Source organism: Centrocercus urophasianus, unplaced genomic scaffold (assembly GCF_019232065.1).
Source record: "Centrocercus urophasianus isolate 14NV4802_14NV808 unplaced genomic scaffold, USGS_Curo_1.0 seq_10, whole genome shotgun sequence".
In the NCBI taxonomy this organism is placed as follows: domain Eukaryota; kingdom Metazoa; phylum Chordata; class Aves; order Galliformes; family Phasianidae; genus Centrocercus; species Centrocercus urophasianus.
In genome coordinates this window covers 49,611,856-49,631,868 of record NW_024884142.1, presented here as the reverse complement: position 1 = coordinate 49,631,868, position 20,013 = coordinate 49,611,856, and the positions used below count along the sequence as shown (strand labels likewise).

The window sequence follows — 20,013 nt, the reverse complement described above, 5'->3', positions numbered from 1 at the left end:
CAAGTGTGTGTATGCTCTCCTTTTTCCTTCTGTCAGCTTCTGTGCTGAAGACTCAGTCTGCTTCTGAAGCGTGCTCAGTTAACTCACAGTATGTAGCACATGCTTGAGCATTACTGAAAGTGAATGGACAGCACTGGGGGCTGTGTAATTGTTTGTAGGCAGTTACTGTATTCTACTTGCCAGATGTATCAGCATGTAGAATTCATTTCAAACTAGAGCTGCTGCTTGTTTGTTCTCAAGAGTTTGAGTGAAATACCACCTACTACAGTCAACGGCGATCCTCTGATCGACACAGAGGACACGACTGCATCCTCTTACTGGAAAAGTCTCTCTCCTTTGAGGTCATACAGCACCATTCCCCTGTCTTGGAGGGATGGGGGCCTGGCGCACAGCAGGAGCTCTTTGTGATCCACTGGGTCTGGCTACATCATCAGCTTTGCAGTTTCATGTTTTGCCCAGTAGCTCTGTTCACACCACTGATGCAGCATGCAGCAACTTCGGGTCCGATGCTGAAGCTTGGGGACTGTCGTCACACGCTATTTAAAAATGTTGTCTGAGGGTTAAATGCTCAAATGGGTTCATTGCTACAGAGTGAGGAAAGCCAGGTTTCCCTGAAACTCCTACTAGCATCTTTGTTTGAAGCTTAAATAAATAGAAGACTCTTAGATATATATTGTTCGCTTTTTAATTGTGAGCAAGTGCACTCTGAGGTGTATCTTGGAAATCAGATGCTACTGTCATGCTGATTTACCCAACAGGATTTAAAATAGTTTTGATTTAATTTCATGGGCAAATCTAGAATGTGCCATTTCGAGGTATTTTCTATTCCCTCCCTCCAAATTCCTCCTTTTGAGTAATTTCTTAACATTATGAATAGTGCTTTCTTCATGCTGCTTCCAGCTAGGAGATTCAAGCCTTAGGATTTCAGGTTCTCAGAAATGACTGTACAAATTGTGCATGGTTTTTTACATGCCCATTTGTGATTGGGCCAAAAACTAATTTGTCATCTGTTTTGTGCAGAAGAAACTTGATTTCCTAGTGTCTGGGCGTACCTTAAAAGAGAAAATGCATTGCAAACAGAGCAAGCAATGAGTGAACAAGCCAAAAGCATCCTCCAGCCAGCTTGCTGTGTTCTGCAGAACGAATGCTGAAGCTGTCAGATACTTGCAGTGTGCGTGCGGTGCAGCAGTCAGAGGCAGTGCCAGGTCTGACCCAGCTCTTTCCTGTGCTGACATCTCTGGAGTAGCACACGCTCTGAAAGGTTATGCCCTCTCAAAAATACCCTTCCACAGAATGCATATATAGTCCCTTTAGATTTAAAAGAGAGTGCAATTCTTTTCACTCTATCGTCCTTCTGGATGTGGCAGTAGGTGAGTGCAGGGGAGAGACCAGAGGTGCAGATGAGGCCCTTCTTCCACTTGGGCTCTTCCCAGCTGCCCATCCTTATTCCCCATGCCTCTCCACTGCCAGCTAGTGAGGTTATAATTCCTCTCTGTTCACCATCTCAGGATGACTGGAGAAGCCTGGCCTTCTTTCAGGTATTGGATAGGAGCTAGTTGTTTTTTTTTCCCCCCTTTCCTAAAAGTCTTTTTGAATACAATTGGAATAAAGCACGCATGATTTGAGGGGCTGATTATTGATAATGCCTCTATACTACTTCCAGGAGGAGCAGCAAAATTGGCAGTTTTAGTTGACATATGCCATGTCAGGTCCTGCCCACAAGGAGTGGGGAAAGGTGACCAGATTAATGAATAGCCCCAGTTAGATGAAGGCAAATAGGTATGCAAGGGTCCGCACAGCCAAATTTCATTTCTCGTAAGATAAAAAAAAATTGGGAACAAAGATGTCTTTGTTACCCTGTGACTCTTCTTTCTGGTTAAATGGTCACAGCACAGTGAGCTCAGACACCCCTGAGCAGCATGGAAGCCAGTTCTGCTGAGTGTGAAAGATTCTGTCCCAAAAGCTCGTTCCACAGATTCATGAGTGCATGGAGACTTGTATCCACACGAGGCACTGTTGCTGTGTTTTTGTTTTTAAAGAAAAAGTCTTGTGAAACTCATGTGCTCACCGGCCTGGCTGTTTTGGGAATAGCAGTGCTAAAGGTCATTAGAAGAGTTCAGTTCTAGTGTGTGTTCTCCAGATGATGGGGAGCCCCTATTGAGAAGCCAAAGGATGAGCAGAGAGCCGACCTGCAGGCTGGGAGGTGTGATGCTTGCGGACCTTAAATTGCAGAACAGATGAGTGACAGGACATCAACTTTCTTTAATATTTTCTAGATGCGAATGGTATATAGAAAAAAGCAGGGTGGGAGGAGGGAAAAAAAGTCTGTGAACATACACCGTGACCTAGCTTCCTTCCTGCACAGAAACCTCACAGAACTAAGCACATCTGAACTTCAGGGTAAAGTCCCTGTGATTGTCAGCAGTTAGCAGCGCAGTGTAATGAAGGAGCCACTGGCCTGAAAGGCACAAAGGGTTCCAAAACCAGCCTGCAAAAAAGTTGTAGCATGGGTTCTTGCCAGGTCCTGTGCTTTGGTCAAAATAATCCTGCGCAATGCCACAGGCATGGGGCAAAATGGCTGGAAAGCTGCAGAGTGGAAAAGGACCATGGAATGCTGGTCAACAGCAGCCACCAGGAGCAGGGGAGACCTTATCACTCTTTACAGCTGCCTGAAGGGAGGTTGTGGTGAGGTGGGGGTTGGCCTCTTCTCCCAAGTAGCACTGACAGGGAATGGCCTCAAGTTGTGTGAGGAGGGGTTCGAGTCGGATATTAAAAAAACTTTCTTATTTGAAAGAGCAGTGAGGCATTGGCACAGGCTGCCCAGGGAGGTAATAGAGTCACTGTCCCTGGAGGTGTTTGAAAACAGCGTAGATGTGGCACTGAGGGATGTGGTCAGTGGGCATGGTGGGGGTGGGCTGGTAGTTGGACTTGGTGATCTTTAAAGTCTTTTCCAGCCTTTATATTCTGTAATTCCTGCCCATGCAGCTGACAGCTCAGGCATTGCCTCAGCTGCTGCTGGCAGTGGAGCAGAGAGCAGGCACTAGCATTGCCTGCCTTCAGCTCACCTCTCTTTGCTCCGGTAGATGGACAAAGGCGGTACGCCCAATGTTTGTATTGTGCCTCTCCTGCCTAATCTGTGTTTCAGCTGGCCAAGCAATCACCTGGCATGCTTCCTACACTTCTAACATTGCTTCAGCTAAAGCAAACAAAAAACCTTATGTAATAGTAACTCCACCTGTCTCTGCTGGTAGGCTTTAGCTTGTGGGTGCTTTGGCGGGGGACCCACAAGCTGACGGAACCCAGGTCTTTTATCTGTGTGCTAAAACTAGCTGTAGTGCTTTAGCAGTAGGAAAAAAAACATAAGGCTTAGCAAACAAGAGAAACAATCAGCCTCGTTAAAGAAACTTGTCAATGGAAGAACAGCCTTTGCACCATTTTTGTATTTACATTCTCTACAGAGAGTGAACTTTGGTGTTGGTTACTAATGTTGTGGTGCTAGGCAATGTCTCACACGTTGTTAAATAAATATTTCAAGTGCAAATAAGGACTTGCTACAGAGGGAGCTTTCAGCACGTTCACGTTTCTTACTATGAAAGTGCAGATATGGCACTTGGCATTTTTTACTGTAATCTCCCAAATGTTGAGGCAAGCCCACTGACTGCGAGAGATAAACAGTTCACACCTGTGGGCAGGAAGCAATGAATACCCACAGTACATAGAGAAAGTCAGTCTCACTTCCTTAGAAACTTTTCTGTAATAACTCTTGTGATGTAATGCCCCTTCCCTGAAGGGCTGAGAAATAAAAGTCCCCGTTGCTTGGATGTGGGTGGTTGATGTGGGTTTTTTCTTTCGGATTTTTTTTGTTGTTGTTTGTTTTTTTGATTCATGTTCAAAGTCACCAGTAAGGCAGTGAAGGGCTGCTGCACGCGATGTGCCAGAAGAGGCAGGGAAGTGGATTAGGAGGGGATCTCAGCACTGTTGCCAGCTGGATGCATGGGGCACTTACAGAAAATACAGGCGGGTTCTGCTCAGAGACTTGCAACCTGAACACAAAAAGCCACTGTCATGGGTTGCAGCAGGGAAATCCCGATTCGATATATGAGGGAAGAGCTTTCAGTGGGAGTGGTCATGTGTGAGGTGACCCTGTTATCAGCTTGGAGCGTTGGGTTGGACAAGCTGAGCTCCAGAGCCACCAGCCAAGAGAGGCTGTTGCATGGGTCTGAGCCTATGAAACCAATGTGCAGACCTGTACCCAGTCGTAGAGGTGGCTGCGGGAGGAGCCCTTCTGGGGTCACATTTTCTCTCTTACGGTCAGGAATATCTTGCTCTAGCAGAAAATAAAGCAATAAGGTGGAGCTATCAGATGGGATGAGTCAGGCAGCTTCCAGCAAGAAGGTACTCAGCTTTTACCTCTGTGTGGCAATAGCCATTCTTCAAGAGGAAGAACTCTGTTTACCCAGTATTTGGAGAGGTTTTTATTCCAGGAATGGAAAAAATTCTGGTGCCTTCAGCTGTGTCTGTTCACAAAACCACAGAACTGCTGTGTCACAAAGGTCTGGGTCAAAGCAAATTCTGCAATGTAAGTAAGCACTAATGTAGATGCTGCTGGGGAAAGGAATGTTGTCATTTTCATTTCATTGTAAGTACCATTCAAAGTATTCTTAAGCAGTACTGTTTCTTATATGTTCTTATTTATTTAAATGTGCTATAGATGTGTTGCACTCAAGATGAGTATGTCCATATGGGTGTGTGCAGCTGCCACTCACTAAAATGTAATTGTCTTTATCGCAAAGAGCACTGGGGAGACATGATTGAAGTTCATGAGAAGGAAAATGTTACAGATAAAACATGGGGATTATCAGTGGGTGTTTCAATAATGGTGAAATTATGCGAAGAGATTGCATTACATTGCCAGGCCCAATTACAGAACAAGCACTATTGATGGTGTGTGGGAAGCCCTGACCTTTTCCATGACCCAAGTGTTTCTTTCACCATTTAGCCATAGCAAGAAGCAGTCTTTCTGTATTTGGAAGGGAGAACCAAAGGGGCATCCAGCCTGGCCCCAGTCATGCAGCCACCCAATCCCAGCTCTGGGAGGTCTTGCCATCATGGGAGGTGCTGCCACCAGCAGTGATTCTGGCGGAGCTCCAATCTTGGGTCCTGGTAAGGTGTGTTGGTACAATTCAAGTAAGTAAATACACAACCTGTGACAGGTGTGACTAAAATTTGATGGCATTTCAGCCTGCTGATCAGTTCATAAAAGTTCCCTATTCCCACACTTGAGCTCATATAACATGATGAAATGCTCATTGTGTGTGCTGTGGGGAATTTCTTAAAAGTCATTGAATTTCGAAAATGTGTTTGGTAAGTGGACAGATAAAAAATTCCCAGAAAGCAATGCCAAGACTGCCTCCCCACCTTCTACCTTTATTTTCTTTTCTTTCTTTGTTTTTTTTTTTTTCTTTTCTGCATTCCTTCGCAGCTAACACCACATTCTGGTAACTAGCTATTCAGAGTTACACATCTACAGTTTTAATGTGCTTGCTGCGAATTCAGTGCGCGCATGATGATGTGCATGTGCTCAGCTGAAGTCACCAAGACCAGATTCTTGATTAGGTTGTGTTCAGTTTGCCTACTGCAATCAAATGCCTTTTGATCAAAAAAAACCTTAATTTGCACAATAACTTGCACTTTTTTTCATCCTGGCAGCGTTTTCTTCTGTCTTTTTCCCAAAGTCAAGGTGAGGAGTTCGGCAAGTTTCTGCAGACAGAGATGACTTGTTCCTGCAACCAGGTGGTTTCTACCTTGGTTATTCATTGGTGGGCATTACTACTGTGTGCTGCTCTACACTGTGCATGTTTGGGTTGTCTCTTCTTGCCCACTGATGTGAGTGTGCAGGAGGTGAAGGCACCTGGCTCATGCTGGGATACCCAGTGTGCCGGCACTCGGCATGACCACATTGTCCATACCGCCCATCAGGCAACAACTGGCCTCCTGAAGGCTGGCACACACAGCAATAAAGGACCTACCAGCACAGAGTGAGATCACTTTATCACAAGCCCAGCATCCCATTTTGGGGCTGTGGGATATGCATACCAGTGGTACAGCATTCAGAGTTGCCGTGGTGCACACAGTGTGGCAGTACGCCCAACGTGTGCCCAATACGCAGTGGCACTTTGACCAGTGGGCTGGGCTCAGCCAGCCCCAGCCTCCAACCATCTCTCCACAGCAAAAACTGCAGCAGTTTCATGTCCCCGTGTCCCTCTGATGACATGATCCTAAATGGCATCCTGCACTGAATGTTCTGACAGCCTTCACTCTTGTGTTCGACCCCAAGACAGGCCACCAAGATGACATCTCATCGCTGTTTTGTGTTATTCCAGCAAGATTTTGTGTTCTGCAGCACTGAGTGACTGGCAAGCTGAAAAACAATATCCTAACAGAGCGAAGACGCAAGCTTGTGTGACATATTTTTGGGATAAAGCAATATTGCCAGACATTTGGGAATTAGTCCCTGAAAAAAAAGGACATTTTTCTCATTGGTTTGCTTCATAATTAGTTCCAAACTTCAGAATGAGTGCAGTTTCCAAGTAGGAACAATTGCTTGTGTTTAATTTAGAACAACTCATATGTTTCTCAACTAAATTAAATCAAAGCCACAACAGGGACTTTATAAATGGAGAAGTCATTTTAATAATTACTTCCTCATAAGACATGCCCAAGAGGAAAAGAGATGCTCTCAGTCATGGAGCTGCTCTCCTAAGCATGAGGGGGATCAGGCTTTCCTCTCTCTGCTTTCTGATGCACCTGCTGCAGGACAAGATAAGCAGTAAGTAAAGGCTTTCAATTTTCTTCCTACCTGGGGAGGAGGGCTGGGTCTGTTCACAAAGCTGGGCAAGTCAGGAAATCTCTGGATACAGAGGCTGGTTTCAGAAGTCCTGTCATTTCCAAATTAGTCTCATTTTGTCTTTCAAAATGCAGCTGAAAGGAGTGTGATGTTCATCACATTTACTTACAGTTCTGTTACCAGCTTCAGTTCAATTCTGTGTGTCTGAGTCTCTGGTTTTGAGATATACTGCAGATAAAACTGTGGGCACAGTAAGTTAGGTGGGTCATGAAATCCAGAAACCTGTTAGGATTTGGATGCTTCAGGAGTGTTAACTGATTTTGTCACCTGTATCTGTTTCACTTTGGAAACAGCTTATCTTGAAAGCTGCCAGACAGCTTTTTCCATCAGTTCAGATGAGAAAAACAGTGAATGTTATACTATTTTATTAGGCAAGAAAAAACAAACACAGACGTGGTAACTATTAAAACATAGATACCGTACACTATACACCATTGTTAAAATGTAGTTCCTGCAGGCTAAATCTGAGATAGGAAGGACAGAGCACCTAAGCACCTACCTTTAACTACTGGTGCAGCTGTGTACTGCATGCTTTAGGAGCCGATCGGAAGGGTTTGTCTGCTGGGGTGTCCACTGGGCATCTTTAATGGCAGTAAATTCAATTATGAAAGAAAAAAAAGAAAAAAAAAAAAAAAAACCACCAGGATTTGTTCCTTTCACAATCCTGGCTGTGGTCTGTAATTTCTACATCTGCTCACTGCAACGTGGAAAGTTTGGAACATGAAACCCAGATTGAACTTCCCTACCAGCTGCCAGCCTAGAACCACCCGAGCAGCGTGTGCCTGGATGCAGAGGTGCCTGCCTGAGAGAAATGTGTGCTGTCACTGTTCCTTACTATTTGCAGCCATTCCAGTCCTGGAAAATCGAGACCTGCAAGATGCAATCAAGCCACGGGGGGTACGGTTTTACTCACTGAATTTCAACAATACCCTGCGCTGGTTGCCTGGAAGGGCTGGAGAGGGAGAAACCACGCTCTACTTTGTGCAGTATAAAGTGTAAGTGCCGGGGGAACTCCAGCATGCCTCATCCAGCAGCAGCCTATCCCTGCTTGGCAAGCCAAAGGGATCTCTCAGGTGCCAAAGGATACCTGGGGCACAGCCATGTCCTTCACGGCTGCCAGCTCCCTGCACTTATCACAAGCCCGTAAAGTGCAGCTGAGCAGCCTGAAGGACATTGGAGGTCAAGCACGTCTAGCAACGTGACACACACCCTCATGGCACCTCAGCATGGCACATACATGCAGTTTGTGTGGGGGGCCTCTGAGACCATCAGCCTGCCCCAGGCAGGTCTGGCAGGCCAGGCATCTTGCAGGAGCACAGTCAGGGGTTCGGTGGCCACTGTGCCACAGGGTGCAGTGCTGCTACCTGTTCCTCAGAGGGAGCCTGCTCCACAAGGGAGGCCTGGTCCAGTCCAGCACCTCACAGCATGAAAGCCTTTGGTTCCTTTGGGGAATAGACTGTTACAAGTCTGCACAAATCTGTTTGATGATAGCTAGGGCTCGCATTGCTCCTCCTTTCCCCAAAGGTATGGGCAGAGCAAGTGGCAAAACAAAGAAGAGTGCTGGGGGATTCAGAGCCATTTCTGCGACCTGACAGAGGAGACTTCTGATGCCTATGAGGCTTACTACAGCAGGGTGCAAGCCGCTTCCACTGATGTCCGCTCCGACTGGAGCCTCAGCTGCAGGTTCACTCCCTGGAGAGAAAGTAAGTGCAAACACACGGGCTCTCTGAGCATGGGGCTGGGTTTTCTGCAGCATGGAGCACAGCATTTTTGCTCCCAAACTGCTGTCAGAAGTGATCCCCTTCTAGATAGAAGACTGTACCAAAAGAAGTTGTGTGTCCACAGCTCTCAGGTGAAGTGTTTGCGACATAATAACTTTCCCCACACTTGAACCAATTTCAGATGAGCAGCATCTTAGCTACAATTCGGGGATCAGAAATCCCTGGCTCCCTTCCACTCAAGCTCTCCCTCATGGAACTCCACAAAATACTTGCAGCAGTTTTGGGGGCTGCTGGAAGGATTGAGCACAGTGTGAAGAAGGAAATGTTCTCTGCCAGAGGGAAAGGGGAGAAGAGAGAAGGCAGCTGCATAGCCAACAGCCTTCTCACATGCATGAGTTCTTCCCACATGTATTCTCCTGGCAGTGGTATATTTAGAAAGGGCGCACACAGAGCTTTTAGTTAGTACAGCCATTGTAATTCCATAGTGCACAATGAAGCTGCAGGACTGTTAGCACACTAAGCAGTATCAATACTTTTACCAGTAAGCTCCCATAAATTATCAATATTTTACCTCTCTAGTCAATGTAAAACTGAAGTGTAGTCACCAACACAAGTCACTTCACAGCCCTGAAGCACAAACTAACTTGTTCTGTGTAGGCAAGACCGCATGCTTTGAGCTAGAGCTGCATCTTGCAGCAGCAGCAGCTCACCTTGCCCTGCACCACATCCTCCTGAGAAAATGTGGGGCAGCCACTGCCTTCAGGGGTACACAGGCACCATGTGAAACCTCAGCTGTCTTTAACCAAGCAGGCTCCATGAGTTCGAAGAAGAATGACTGAAGCTGTCCTTGACCTGAAATGGTTCAAACATTTCTGCAGCTCAAGATAGCAGAAAAACATGAAGAAAAAGAATCAGGGCAAAGAATCCAAAGCATTCTGTTCTGTGGATCATTATTAATAAACATGCTACAATCATACTCACAGCTTTGTTTATACCCTTAGCTATGATAGGACCTCCAACAATAAAGGTGGTTCACAGCAACAAATTTGTAATACTAAAGCTCCAGGCTCCACGTTCGGCTTATAAAAGGAAGAGAGGCAGCATGATACCAATGACAAATTATTATGATCTTCTGTACCAAGTCTTCATAATTAACAACTTGCTAGATGGGGTAAGTACATATTCAGATATAAACTCTTTACCATTGAAAAGCCAAGAGAATATAGGCACACTCTTCCCTTTTACAGCCCTCTGGGATTGGAAGAGTGTAAATGGCTGTGTATCTAAACACGAAGTAAGCTTATTTTTCAGGAATTTAATTTGGTTGAACTGGGTTGTAATTCATCCCCACTTTCTTCATTCCCATTGGTGTAGTATTTCAGAATCTAAAGCCTAGTTGAAACAGTTGGGAAATGAGGGCAATTTGGGGTGGTTTTTTTTTTCGAGAAAGAAAACAACACCAAAACTAACACATAAATAACTAATGCTAGTTAATGTTGTTGACTTAATGCCAACCCATGTGTTGCTCTGAACTTTTCATCCTTCCCAGCTTAGTCATAGACACACATGCATGACCAGCTGTTTCTCCTCCCTCTGTCTGAAGCAACACAGCGTGCTGGTGTATGAAGGAAAAGACAAAGTGATCAAAATAGAAGACCTGAGGCCGGGAATCAGCTACTGCATCGTGGCTAGAACATCAGTGCTGGTGCTGGGCCGCAGCAGTGCCTACAGCAACAGACAGTGCACTGTGCTGCTGTGACCAGGTGGCCGCTGCCGCAGGCCAGAGCCAGAGAAGATGCAGCAAGCTGACACCCACCCGCTCCCCAAAAGGAGAAGGTGGCACATGGCAGGAACGCTGCTGTCTCAGAGGGCATCGTTTGCCACAGTTCTTGCATCTTCTTGGCTCGTTTCACTCCAGACGAGAATGATAAGCCCAAAAAGGTTAGAAGAACGGTGTGGATAATTACTTGCATGCTGTCAGAGTGCTCAGAAATGCCTCCCTCTTCCCTTTCTTCAACCAGTTATGCATAATATTGTTTCCTCAGTTTTTATTGCCATCATGCAATTATTAACCAGGAAAATGAGTGGTCTCCAGCTTTGTTAACAGGCAATTCTGCTGCAACATCTCTAGGGATTTACCCAGTGTGTTTAGTCTAGATGTACCCATCCTCACTTAATGGCCATTATTTAGGTATTATGTGTTTAAAAATGAGTCGTTTATGAAATTTCATGAGTTTCTATGAGCCAGAATGCAAGAGTTATTTCAACTAGCTGGTCTGAATAGTCTATTTTCTCACCTCAATCACTGTATTATATTAATGTATCACTTGCTCAGCAGAGAGATTTACTATTCATCCTGCCTTGCAGGTGCCAAGGTGCAAAGCACATTAGGACATCTGTGACATTGGCCACAGCAAGCTTAAGTTTAGGTCCTTTCTAAGAGAGAAAACTAGGAAATCTTCAGACTTTGAGCCTGGGTGCATCCTGGCTATAGCATGACTGTAACAGATTTTCCTTCTTCTACTTCCTCAAGTGATGCATAACATCAGTCTTTCTTGAGATACAGTCAATAGCTCAGGCTAAGGAGCTTGTTTCTAGGTGATTTCCCTACACTGATGAAGAGCTTTCCCTGTACTGTACAAGGCAGAACAGCTTACAGAGGTACAAGAGGGGTGTAGGCAGAAGGCATCTTCAGTTGAAGTTCATAGCATGCTGCTTAAACATGCACTGCAGCAGCAGTTCTTTCTCTTCCCAGTTACTGCAATAACAGTGGAGGCTGCCTCCTGTTACAGGCCCAGCTGTAAACTGACATCTGGGGTCTAGAATATGGCTGGACTACATATGTGGATGCTTTTTTAAATTAAACTTTGCTGCATTAAATAATTAATTTTATTAATCATTTAATGTTACACAAATCCCAAGGATTCTTTGTATGCCCTATAGCACAATTTAAGACAATATGTATCTGCATTTATATTGTAATAAAAAAAATGTGAAAACCACTTGTGAAAATATCTTTAAGATTGTTTCTACGGTTTTCTATTTTAAAACTTGGAGTTAAAATATGATTTATGAATTAGAAGTTTCAAACACTTTGTTCCTTCTATAACAAAGGTTGTAGAAGAAAGTGAAATAGAAGTCCTTTAAAATGTGTGCCCAGTGCTATGCCTTCATAGTGTCCTCAGTGTAACATTTCTGGTAGTGAAACCATTGTACAATTAGACAGGAAATCATGTACACTGAAACGGAAAAGATCCTTGCTTTCAGTTAATGATAGACATTTATTGGGAAGAGACCTCTATTTTAAACCAATAATGATGAACAAACTCTATCCATCACCTGTGATTTCCAACGATTCAACTCTTCCTTGTCTTTGTCTCACAAGAGAAAAGTTTTCCTGGGCAAGGACTGAGTAGATACACACTAAGCCACCAATGGAGAAGGGAAGTGGCTTTTGCCAGTTCTACTAGGTCTGTAACTAATAATAATCTTTGCACTTAACATCATTCTACTATTGGGAATTATATGAGGCAGTGAGAGAGGGCCAGGCTTAAGAAAGCAAAGTTTTACGCTTGGGTAAATGGAGTTCCCTGCTACATAGTTGCTCTCCACTTTTCCCATAATTTACAGATACTGGGGTGAATTTTTTTGTCATCAGCACCTCACCTACAAGCAGCACTGCTGAAAGCAGCAGCAGGATGCCAGCAGCAGGAATTGGGGAAGAGGCCGTGTTTAAGTAAGTGAATGCCGGTCACTTGTGCCCTTACCAAAATGAAAAAAGACATCACATATTAAATATTTCTGCCATCTGATTCTAACACGATGTATTTGAATGACTTCTCTGGCAAGAATCTAATCATGTCCACACAGTCCATAAAATCAGGTTTCCTGCTCAGTGCTTCCCTATTTACTCCTCTCCCTCTTCTTCCACTGGTTTTACTGTGCCCCTATTGCACAGTTTCTTAATTCAGTTACATTTATTTGGGAAATGAGACTACTTAAACCTCGAAACAATACCAAGCCCCATGACAAATTCCAGATCTCAGCAACTGCTGATAAGTTGCAAGAACTGCATGCAACCTGCACAGTGCTGCCCTGCTCTACCCCTTGCACTGGGCAGAACCTCCATAAAACTGCTCAGGCAAAGTGTTAGGAAACAGCACGTTGTGTATTGCAGCACTGGTGACTTCATCCACTTGTGGCTTATCACAACCTGAAGATATTTGCAGTAATTCAAGTTCTTTCTCAAATTCACTTCTTGCCTTAGTGCAGCTCATTTTACCCTTGTTAAACTGAGATAAACTTTTATTATGGTCACATCTACTAATCCTGGTCAGGGAACAGTCTCTAGATACTGTACCCATGTCAGAGCATAAAAATGTTTAGGACTCTAAATCTTCAACAGAATTTATAAAGAAGAAGATGCCTGAAGAGTTTGGACCTGGCTAGAAATGTAGTAGGTGCCATGCTATAGAATCATAGAATCCTCAGAGTTGGAAAGAACCTTTAAAAGTCATCTAGTCCAACTCCCAACTCCTATGGACTCACAGAAGTTGGAAACCAAATTATTTTTCTTTTTTAACTTGATAAAATTATACAGAATTGTACAATGGGAAAAAGAATTAGAAATCTGAAGAAGTCTTGTGCTGTCATATTTGCTAACAAGATTTCACTTCCTTACCAACAACACAGCCTTACAGAAAGTGGTGCAAGAGTTGCAGGAATTGCTTCCATTCTGAAAGCAACTTGATTTATTATTAACAACCGCATGATGTTCTGCAAAAGTCAATTTTCTCTTTCTGTTTGGAATTTGAATTTATTTTTGGCATGGCTTTGCAATGTAATTTTACTAGGGAAGGTTCTGGTAAAATGGTTAGTGCCATATTTTTTCTCTACAGGCAGCAATAGTGCCCTTTTCCTACAACAATGGGTTTGCAGAACAGAGGGTTCATGAAGGTACCAACTGCATGATCTGCACCCACAGCACCTAGACAGTGCTGGTAATGCTGTTGCTTCCAAAAACAAAATTTTGGATGCCTTACCCCGTATGCTGCACTGCTGTTAATATCTCTGTGAAGGCAAAAAGGAGGAATAACTTTCTCCTAGGCTCTGAACTACAGCGGGGCTTTCCTGAAGGCAAGACAGTTTGGAAATAATTGGAAAAGTGAATTCTGGCTTTCTCCCCCCTTCCTTCTCATGGGTACAAGGTTGTCTCTGGTGTGGGTCCACCTCTCAGAGCTGACATGTGGGGTGTTCAGCACATGTGCACACAAGGCAGGATGCCTTCAAGTTGTTGGCTTGATCCCCAGAATGGGGCTGTCCATGTAGAACACATGCTGGAACTCTCCTGGCCTCTTCTCTGCTGCAAACCATGGAGGGCCTTCTGCAATGAAGCCTGAATAAGGTGGAGGAGAGTAGTGTCCATGCAATTCCACTACAAGCCATTGCCTCAAGCACCTTTCTAGCATTTGGAGAGAGCTAGGCTCACAAGCCAGCCTTTCAGAGCCTCTGATTGTGGAGGGTGCCTGGCAGGATCCATCTTCTAATGTAGGCCATGGCTAAGGCTCATGAGATTACAGTTGCTGACATTTTCAGCTAACCTGTACTTCTGGCAAGCAGTTTGCAGGGTCCAGCTGAAAACCCCCTCCCCCCAGATTTTTTCCCACTTGCAGAGCAGACACTTCTAAGCAAAGAGCCAAAGCCTGGGTTGAAACTAGATGATCATCACTGCCCTCTTTAACCCAAGTCATTCTATGATACTACAATTCTATAAAATACTGGTTACTAGAGGCACAGCATTTCCATAAAGTGGAAAGATGAAGCAGAAGAACAAAATCAGGACTTGCACAATTTGTTCTCTAAGATCTCGCCTGCTGCATCACTGGGGATGTCCACAGTCACACACACAGCCTGCTGCAGTGGCCTCATGTGACCACGTCCTCCTGTCACAGCTGGGGATCTTGCCAACAAGAAATAAATATTACATCTTTTAGAGTACGCCATTATTGATCTTCCTGTGAAGTGGAGCCCATCCCACAAGGCCAGCCCTTTCTACCTCACCATGCTGAACATTACCTTATCTGTGGAATAGAGTAGCACCTAATCTCCCACTGTAAATGATATCAACTTCCTGTTCCACTGGCACACACAACTGCAATATTTGACTACTAGGCATTCAGTAGCAGACTTCTGGAAAAGCTGATGGAGCAGCAGCAGCAGAAGCAGATGCTTCAGCCTTATAAATTAGGAGAATATTATGCATAGCCAGCTGTACCATACAGATGCCCAGTTTTATACGATGCCATGATCCTTGGTGTTCATCATATGGTCTAGCTGGGCCAACCCTGTTCACATCTCCCATATATGTGCTATAATCAGATGTAAACTTGGGGGTTATTTGCTTGCATGACTTGATCTCATGTAAGAACCTTCCTTACGGCCCAAGGGTGGGGTATGATTGTGAAATTATGTTGGTTTTTGTATCAGATCTATCAGGTGTTATCACGTATTCCACTCGCAGTGAATTTCTCCTAACTAGATGATTTTCTGTGTATTTCCTATGGATTTTGATGTTTGCTTCAATGATTGAAGGTATTAACCTGCAGTAAAAAAAGAAGCAAGAAGAAAACAACTCCTGAGAGTTGGTTTGCCACAAAGGACATAAGACATATAGTAAGAGTACATGTGCAGATAAATAGGGAAAGAAATGGCACTGGTGTTCATCACCGTAAAAATGTACAATCTCCTTAGCTGCTTGTTTTCAGGTTCTTTCATAAAACGTTTTCAAGAAGAAAAAAGCTTGACAACTGAATTTCCCAAATGATGAAACAGCTTGCTGTTGCATTTCAGGTCTTACAAGTTGATTTTGCTGAAGGCCTGTCTCAAACAGCCCTTGGCCCCAGAATTTTGTCTTGAGATGGGGAAAAAAAAAAAAAAAAAAAAGGAAGGTTGAGTCTTGATGTGTAAAAGAAAATTTCAAAAAGATAATTCTTGAAAAGGAGTTTACCTGACATAAATACTGAAGATTCACAACCACTTTTATTTTTTAAAGTATGTTGCTTTTTTCTAAGGTAGCGAATGTAAGGACACCTTACACTGGTTCACATAAACACATACCCTCAGCATTGACAAAATGCAGCCCAGCAGGATGACAAAGTGGGGACTTCAGTGGCATCCTTATGCTTCAACTGAAGAACGGATAAGTGAGCATCCACTGTTGTACCTACAAGAGCGATTGTAAAACTACCATTACATTAATGCCTTTATGTCCTTCAAGCAATGTCATTCTGACATGATGGGGGCACTATTTATTAATTTTGGTTTTTTTGTTTATTTGTTTTTGTAATAAATCATATTGATTCCAAGAAACAGCCATAAGCACTTGTTTTTCATTTTGAAACAATGGATGAGCAAGTATTTTTAACATTGTTCTGGAACACTGGGTTTGTTTAAAACCTGGTATTACGTGCACTTGATTGTCATAGGACTGGGATGAACTCTTATTTCAGGGCTAAATTCTTATTCTTGATTTTTATGTTGGAAAGCATGAAGGTTCTAAAATTATCAGCAAAAAGAAAAACAATAGAGTTGACTCAAAATCACCCTTCAAGTTGATCACTAATTTTGTTCCCAAACGCAAAGAGAGACATAAAAGTGGGGCAAAAACAGATGTAAAAGTTTGATTCAGGCAGAATGAAAAAGATTCTGGGGAACAGCAGAATGACTAATGCAAGGCTAATACTCTCTTAAGAAGAGAGAGCGTGCACAGAAAGTAATGCTTGCAGCATTAGAGGAGAAATGCTATTTGAACCAGCCTACAAAACACAAGCAAAGTGAGTTGGACGGCTACATGTCTAACTGCTGGCACAGACACTGAACAATTTGTGCCTTTGAAAAGGACTGTTACATTAGTACAGAGAAAGGCTATTTTTATGAGTGTCCACAGCCAAAGAGAAACCTTACACCTGCAGGGGCATGATGTTCATGCATTCTGCTCAGAGAGATATTTCAACAGCAGCCTTTAAGCCCAAAGGGCCATTATCAAGAAGATGTTAAAAGAGAGATTCATCCATGGTAGCGGGAGCTGCAATTACTGGAAAGGCTTATTCGTTGCAGCTGTTCAAGAGATAAATCCAGACACACATTGGGGCTGATTCACCTCGGCATAGATACCATTAAAGATATGTATATGTATATGATTTTGTAGTCATTTCACACCAATGAGCAGCTAGGTCCCTCCACACCACTCTTTCACTCTCCATCCTCAACAGACAATAATGATGAAAAAGGGTTAGTGGGCTGAGATAAGGACAGAGAGATCCTTCACCAATTACCATCACCAGACTCAACATGAGAGAGACTGGTGTAGTTTATTGGCTGCTAATAGCAGACTAGAGCAGCGAGAACCAAAAGCAAACTAAAACCACTTCTCTCCACCCACTTCTCTTTCTTCTCCCAAGTGGTGAAGGAGAACAGAGATTGGGGGCTGCAGTCAGTCTGTAACACTTTGTCTTTGCTGCAATTCATGGTTACTCTCCAACCCTGCTCCAACATGGGGTCTCTCCCACAACTTTAGTTTGAGCAAATACAGTGCTTGGGATGCACTGGCATATAGCTGGCAAAAATAGCTTATGGAAAGATTTTTTCCCCTTTTTAAATAATAGAACCATATGAAAAGCAACTGCAAGCACCAAGTTATATTACCAACAGTCATCAAAAGGAACATTATATTGTTAATCTTGCCATGATTGACCATTGTCACAAAAACTATCCAGCTACTCCCAGACAAAGTAGGAAATGCAATAGTTCAAAACTAAGCAGTCACCATGATCCAAGGAAAGAGCTGTACATCCAAGAACCTGAGCCCTGTAGCCAGAAGCATGACATCTCAAGGTCCAGTGACAGCCAGTCATGGTAAGGAATGAAGTGTGCAAATGATATGAACTGGGGAGGGCAAACTGAACAGCAGAGAAGCATCAGTCGATTTTCCACAAACCCCAGCACTGCATGGAAGTAGGATCAATGAAAACACTTCCAGAGAAATATATCTAATGAAAACATGGCATTTTACTGAAATGAAAACATTTATTAAAATATGTTTCAAAACACTATGTTTTTCAAGTGAAAAGCCGAAGCAAGTTTCTATTCTTTGTGGCCAAAAATATTTCCTTTGTTTTCCAGGCTGAGTTTTCCAATGTGAAGTCGGTACTTCCCAAACAGTCACCTCTGATCAGTCATTAACGCATTTAGTCATAGCTCTTACTAAAAACAGAGGTAACCTTTAGGAATGCTTCCGGTCAGATACCATTTCTTTGAAAAGAAAAAAGTTCAATAGCTCTTTCTGGAGTGCAGAATACAATCATGAATGCAGGAAAAAAAAAAGAGGACACTGAACTGCACTGACTACTGTCCCAAGAGGGACACTCACATTGGAAGCTGAGATTGTTCTGATCATCCTCTGCTTTTTATTAGTGACATTCCTGTGATTTCAGTGACACAGACTGACATGTCACCTCAAGTCATGGCTCCTCTCTATTGCAGGAATTCCATTCCTTTCTTGCAAGTTCCACAAATACACCCTGAAATACTCCATTTCCCCAATTCCTGCTACACTGTCTAGAAAAGAATCACAGAATCACAGAATCATAGAATCACAGAATTGTAGGGGTTGGAAGGGACCTCCAGAGATCATCGAGTCCAACCCCCCTGCCAAAGCAGGTTCCCTACAGCAGGTCACACAAGTAGGTGTCCAGGCAGGTCTTGAACATCTCCAGAGAAGGAGACTCCACCACCTCCCTGGGCAGCCTGTGCCAGTGCTCCGTCACCTCACTGTAAAGAAGTTCTTGCGCACATTTGTGCGGAACTTCCTATGCTCCAGTTTCTGGCCATTTCACCTTGTCTTGTCTCCACACACTGCTGAAAACAGTCTGGCCTCAGCACTCTGCCCCCCACACCTTAGATATTTATAAACCTGGATCAGGTCCCCTCTCAGTCTTCTTTTCTCAAGGCTGAACAGACCCAGTTCACTCAGCCTTTCTTCATAGGAGAGATGCTCCAGGCCCTTCACCATCTTTGCGGCCCTCCGCTGGACTCTTTCCAAGAGATCCCTGTCTTTTTTGTACTGGGGAGCCCAGAACTGGATGCAGTACTCCAGATGAGGCCTTACCAGGGCAGAGTAGAGGGGGAGGATCACCTCCCTCGACCTGCTGGCCACGCTCTTTTTAATGCACCCCAGAATGCCATTGGCCTTTTTGGCCACAAGGGCACACTGCTGGCTCATGGCCAACCTGTCATCCACCCAGGTCCCTGCAGAACTCCTCTCCAGCAGCTCATCCCCCAACCTGTACTGGTGCATGCAATTATTCCTCCCCAGATGCAAGACTCTACAGTTGCTTTTGTTGTACCTCATCTGGTTTCTTTCTGGCCCAGCTCTCCAGCCTGTCCAGGTCTCGCTGAACGGCAGCACAGCCTTCAGGCGTGTCAGCCAATCCTCCCAACTTCGTATCATCAGCAAACTTGCTGAGGGTGGCCACTATCCCCTCATCAAGGTCACTGATGAAGATGTTGAACAAGACCAGACCCAGCACCGACCCCTGAGGAACACCGCTAGTTACAGGTCTCCAGCCAGACTCTGCACCACCAACGATGACCCTCTGTGCTCTGCCAGTCAGCCAGTTCTCAACCCACCTCACTGTCCACTCATCTATCCCACACTTCCTCAGCTTTGTTATAAGGATGCTGTAGGAGACAGTATCAATTGCCTTGCTGAAATCAAGGTAGACTACATCCACTGCTCTCCCCCCATCCACCCGGCCAGTGACAACATCATAGAAGGCTACCAGGTTGATCAAGCATGACCTCCCCCTGGTGAACCCATGATGACTACTCCTGATAACCTCCTTCTCTTCCAGCTGTCTGGAGATGGCATCCAGCACAAGCTGTTCCATCACCTTTCCAGGGACAGAGGTGAGGCTGACTGGCCTGTAATTACCTGGATCTTCTTTCTTGCCCTTTTTGAAGATCAGAGTGACATTGAAGAAAACAATCAAATCAAAGCCTAAAAATCTTCTGCTGTGTAATCACAGGTGTTTGGACAGCTTACTGAGGCTTATATGTGGGGAACTAAGGATTAACTCCCCTTTCCATGTTTCATTTTAGCTGGTAAACAATGTAGAACATGATGTTCAGGTAAGGAGCTGGCTGGAGGGCCGGGCTCAGAGCGTGGTGGTGAATGGAGTTAAATCCAGCTGGCGACCAGTCATGAGTGGTGTTCCCCAGGGCTCGGTGCTGGGGCCTGTCCTCTTCAACATCTTTATTGATGACCTCGATGAGGGCATCGAGTGCACCCTCAGTAAATTCGCAGATGACACCAAATTGGCTAGAAGT

General features: G+C 44.3%; 1 protein-coding gene and 1 long non-coding RNA gene across 7 annotated transcripts in view; one reads left to right on the top strand and one right to left on the bottom strand.

Annotated features, from left to right (window-relative positions):
• Nucleotides 1–2,920: 2,920 nt before the first annotated feature.
• On the top strand, nt 2,921–11,640 carry IL22RA2 (interleukin 22 receptor subunit alpha 2). 6 transcript variants are annotated; one of them, XM_042813694.1, is made up of 6 exons: nt 2,921–4,579; nt 5,000–6,829; nt 7,752–7,902; nt 8,432–8,610; nt 9,630–9,799; nt 10,178–11,640. In XM_042813694.1, the coding sequence occupies exons 2-6, from the start codon at nt 6,715–6,717 to the stop codon at nt 10,385–10,387; spliced, it is 825 nt and encodes a 274-aa protein (XP_042669628.1). In that variant the 5' UTR covers nt 2,921–4,579; nt 5,000–6,714; the 3' UTR covers nt 10,388–11,640. The 6 variants fall into 6 exon arrangements, with proteins under 6 accessions (XP_042669628.1, XP_042669639.1, XP_042669674.1 ...); XM_042813705.1 differs by having other exon boundaries at nt 2,921–4,639; XM_042813740.1 differs by having other exon boundaries at nt 2,921–5,187; nt 10,232–11,640.
• Nucleotides 6,713–20,013, bottom strand: part of LOC122157730 — a 66,556-nt gene continuing 53,255 nt past the window's right edge. The window contains exons 3-4 of the long non-coding RNA XR_006168000.1: nt 15,745–15,850; nt 6,713–15,227 (exon numbers count right to left, since the gene is read on the bottom strand). This is a non-coding gene — a long non-coding RNA (uncharacterized LOC122157730). The remainder of the gene's footprint in view (nt 15,228–15,744; nt 15,851–20,013) is intronic.

Coding starts and splice junctions, on each gene's coding strand:
- IL22RA2 (XM_042813740.1), top strand. CDS start 4,971: ATGACCCAAGTGTTTCTTTCACCATTTAGCCATAGCAAGAAGCAGTCT. Junction 5,188..7,751: donor GGTGTGTTGGTACAATTCAA/GTAAGTAAATAC, acceptor TACTATTTGCAG/CCATTCCAGTCCTGGAAAAT. Junction 7,903..8,431: donor TACTTTGTGCAGTATAAAGT/GTAAGTGCCGGG, acceptor CTTTCCCCAAAG/GTATGGGCAGAGCAAGTGGC.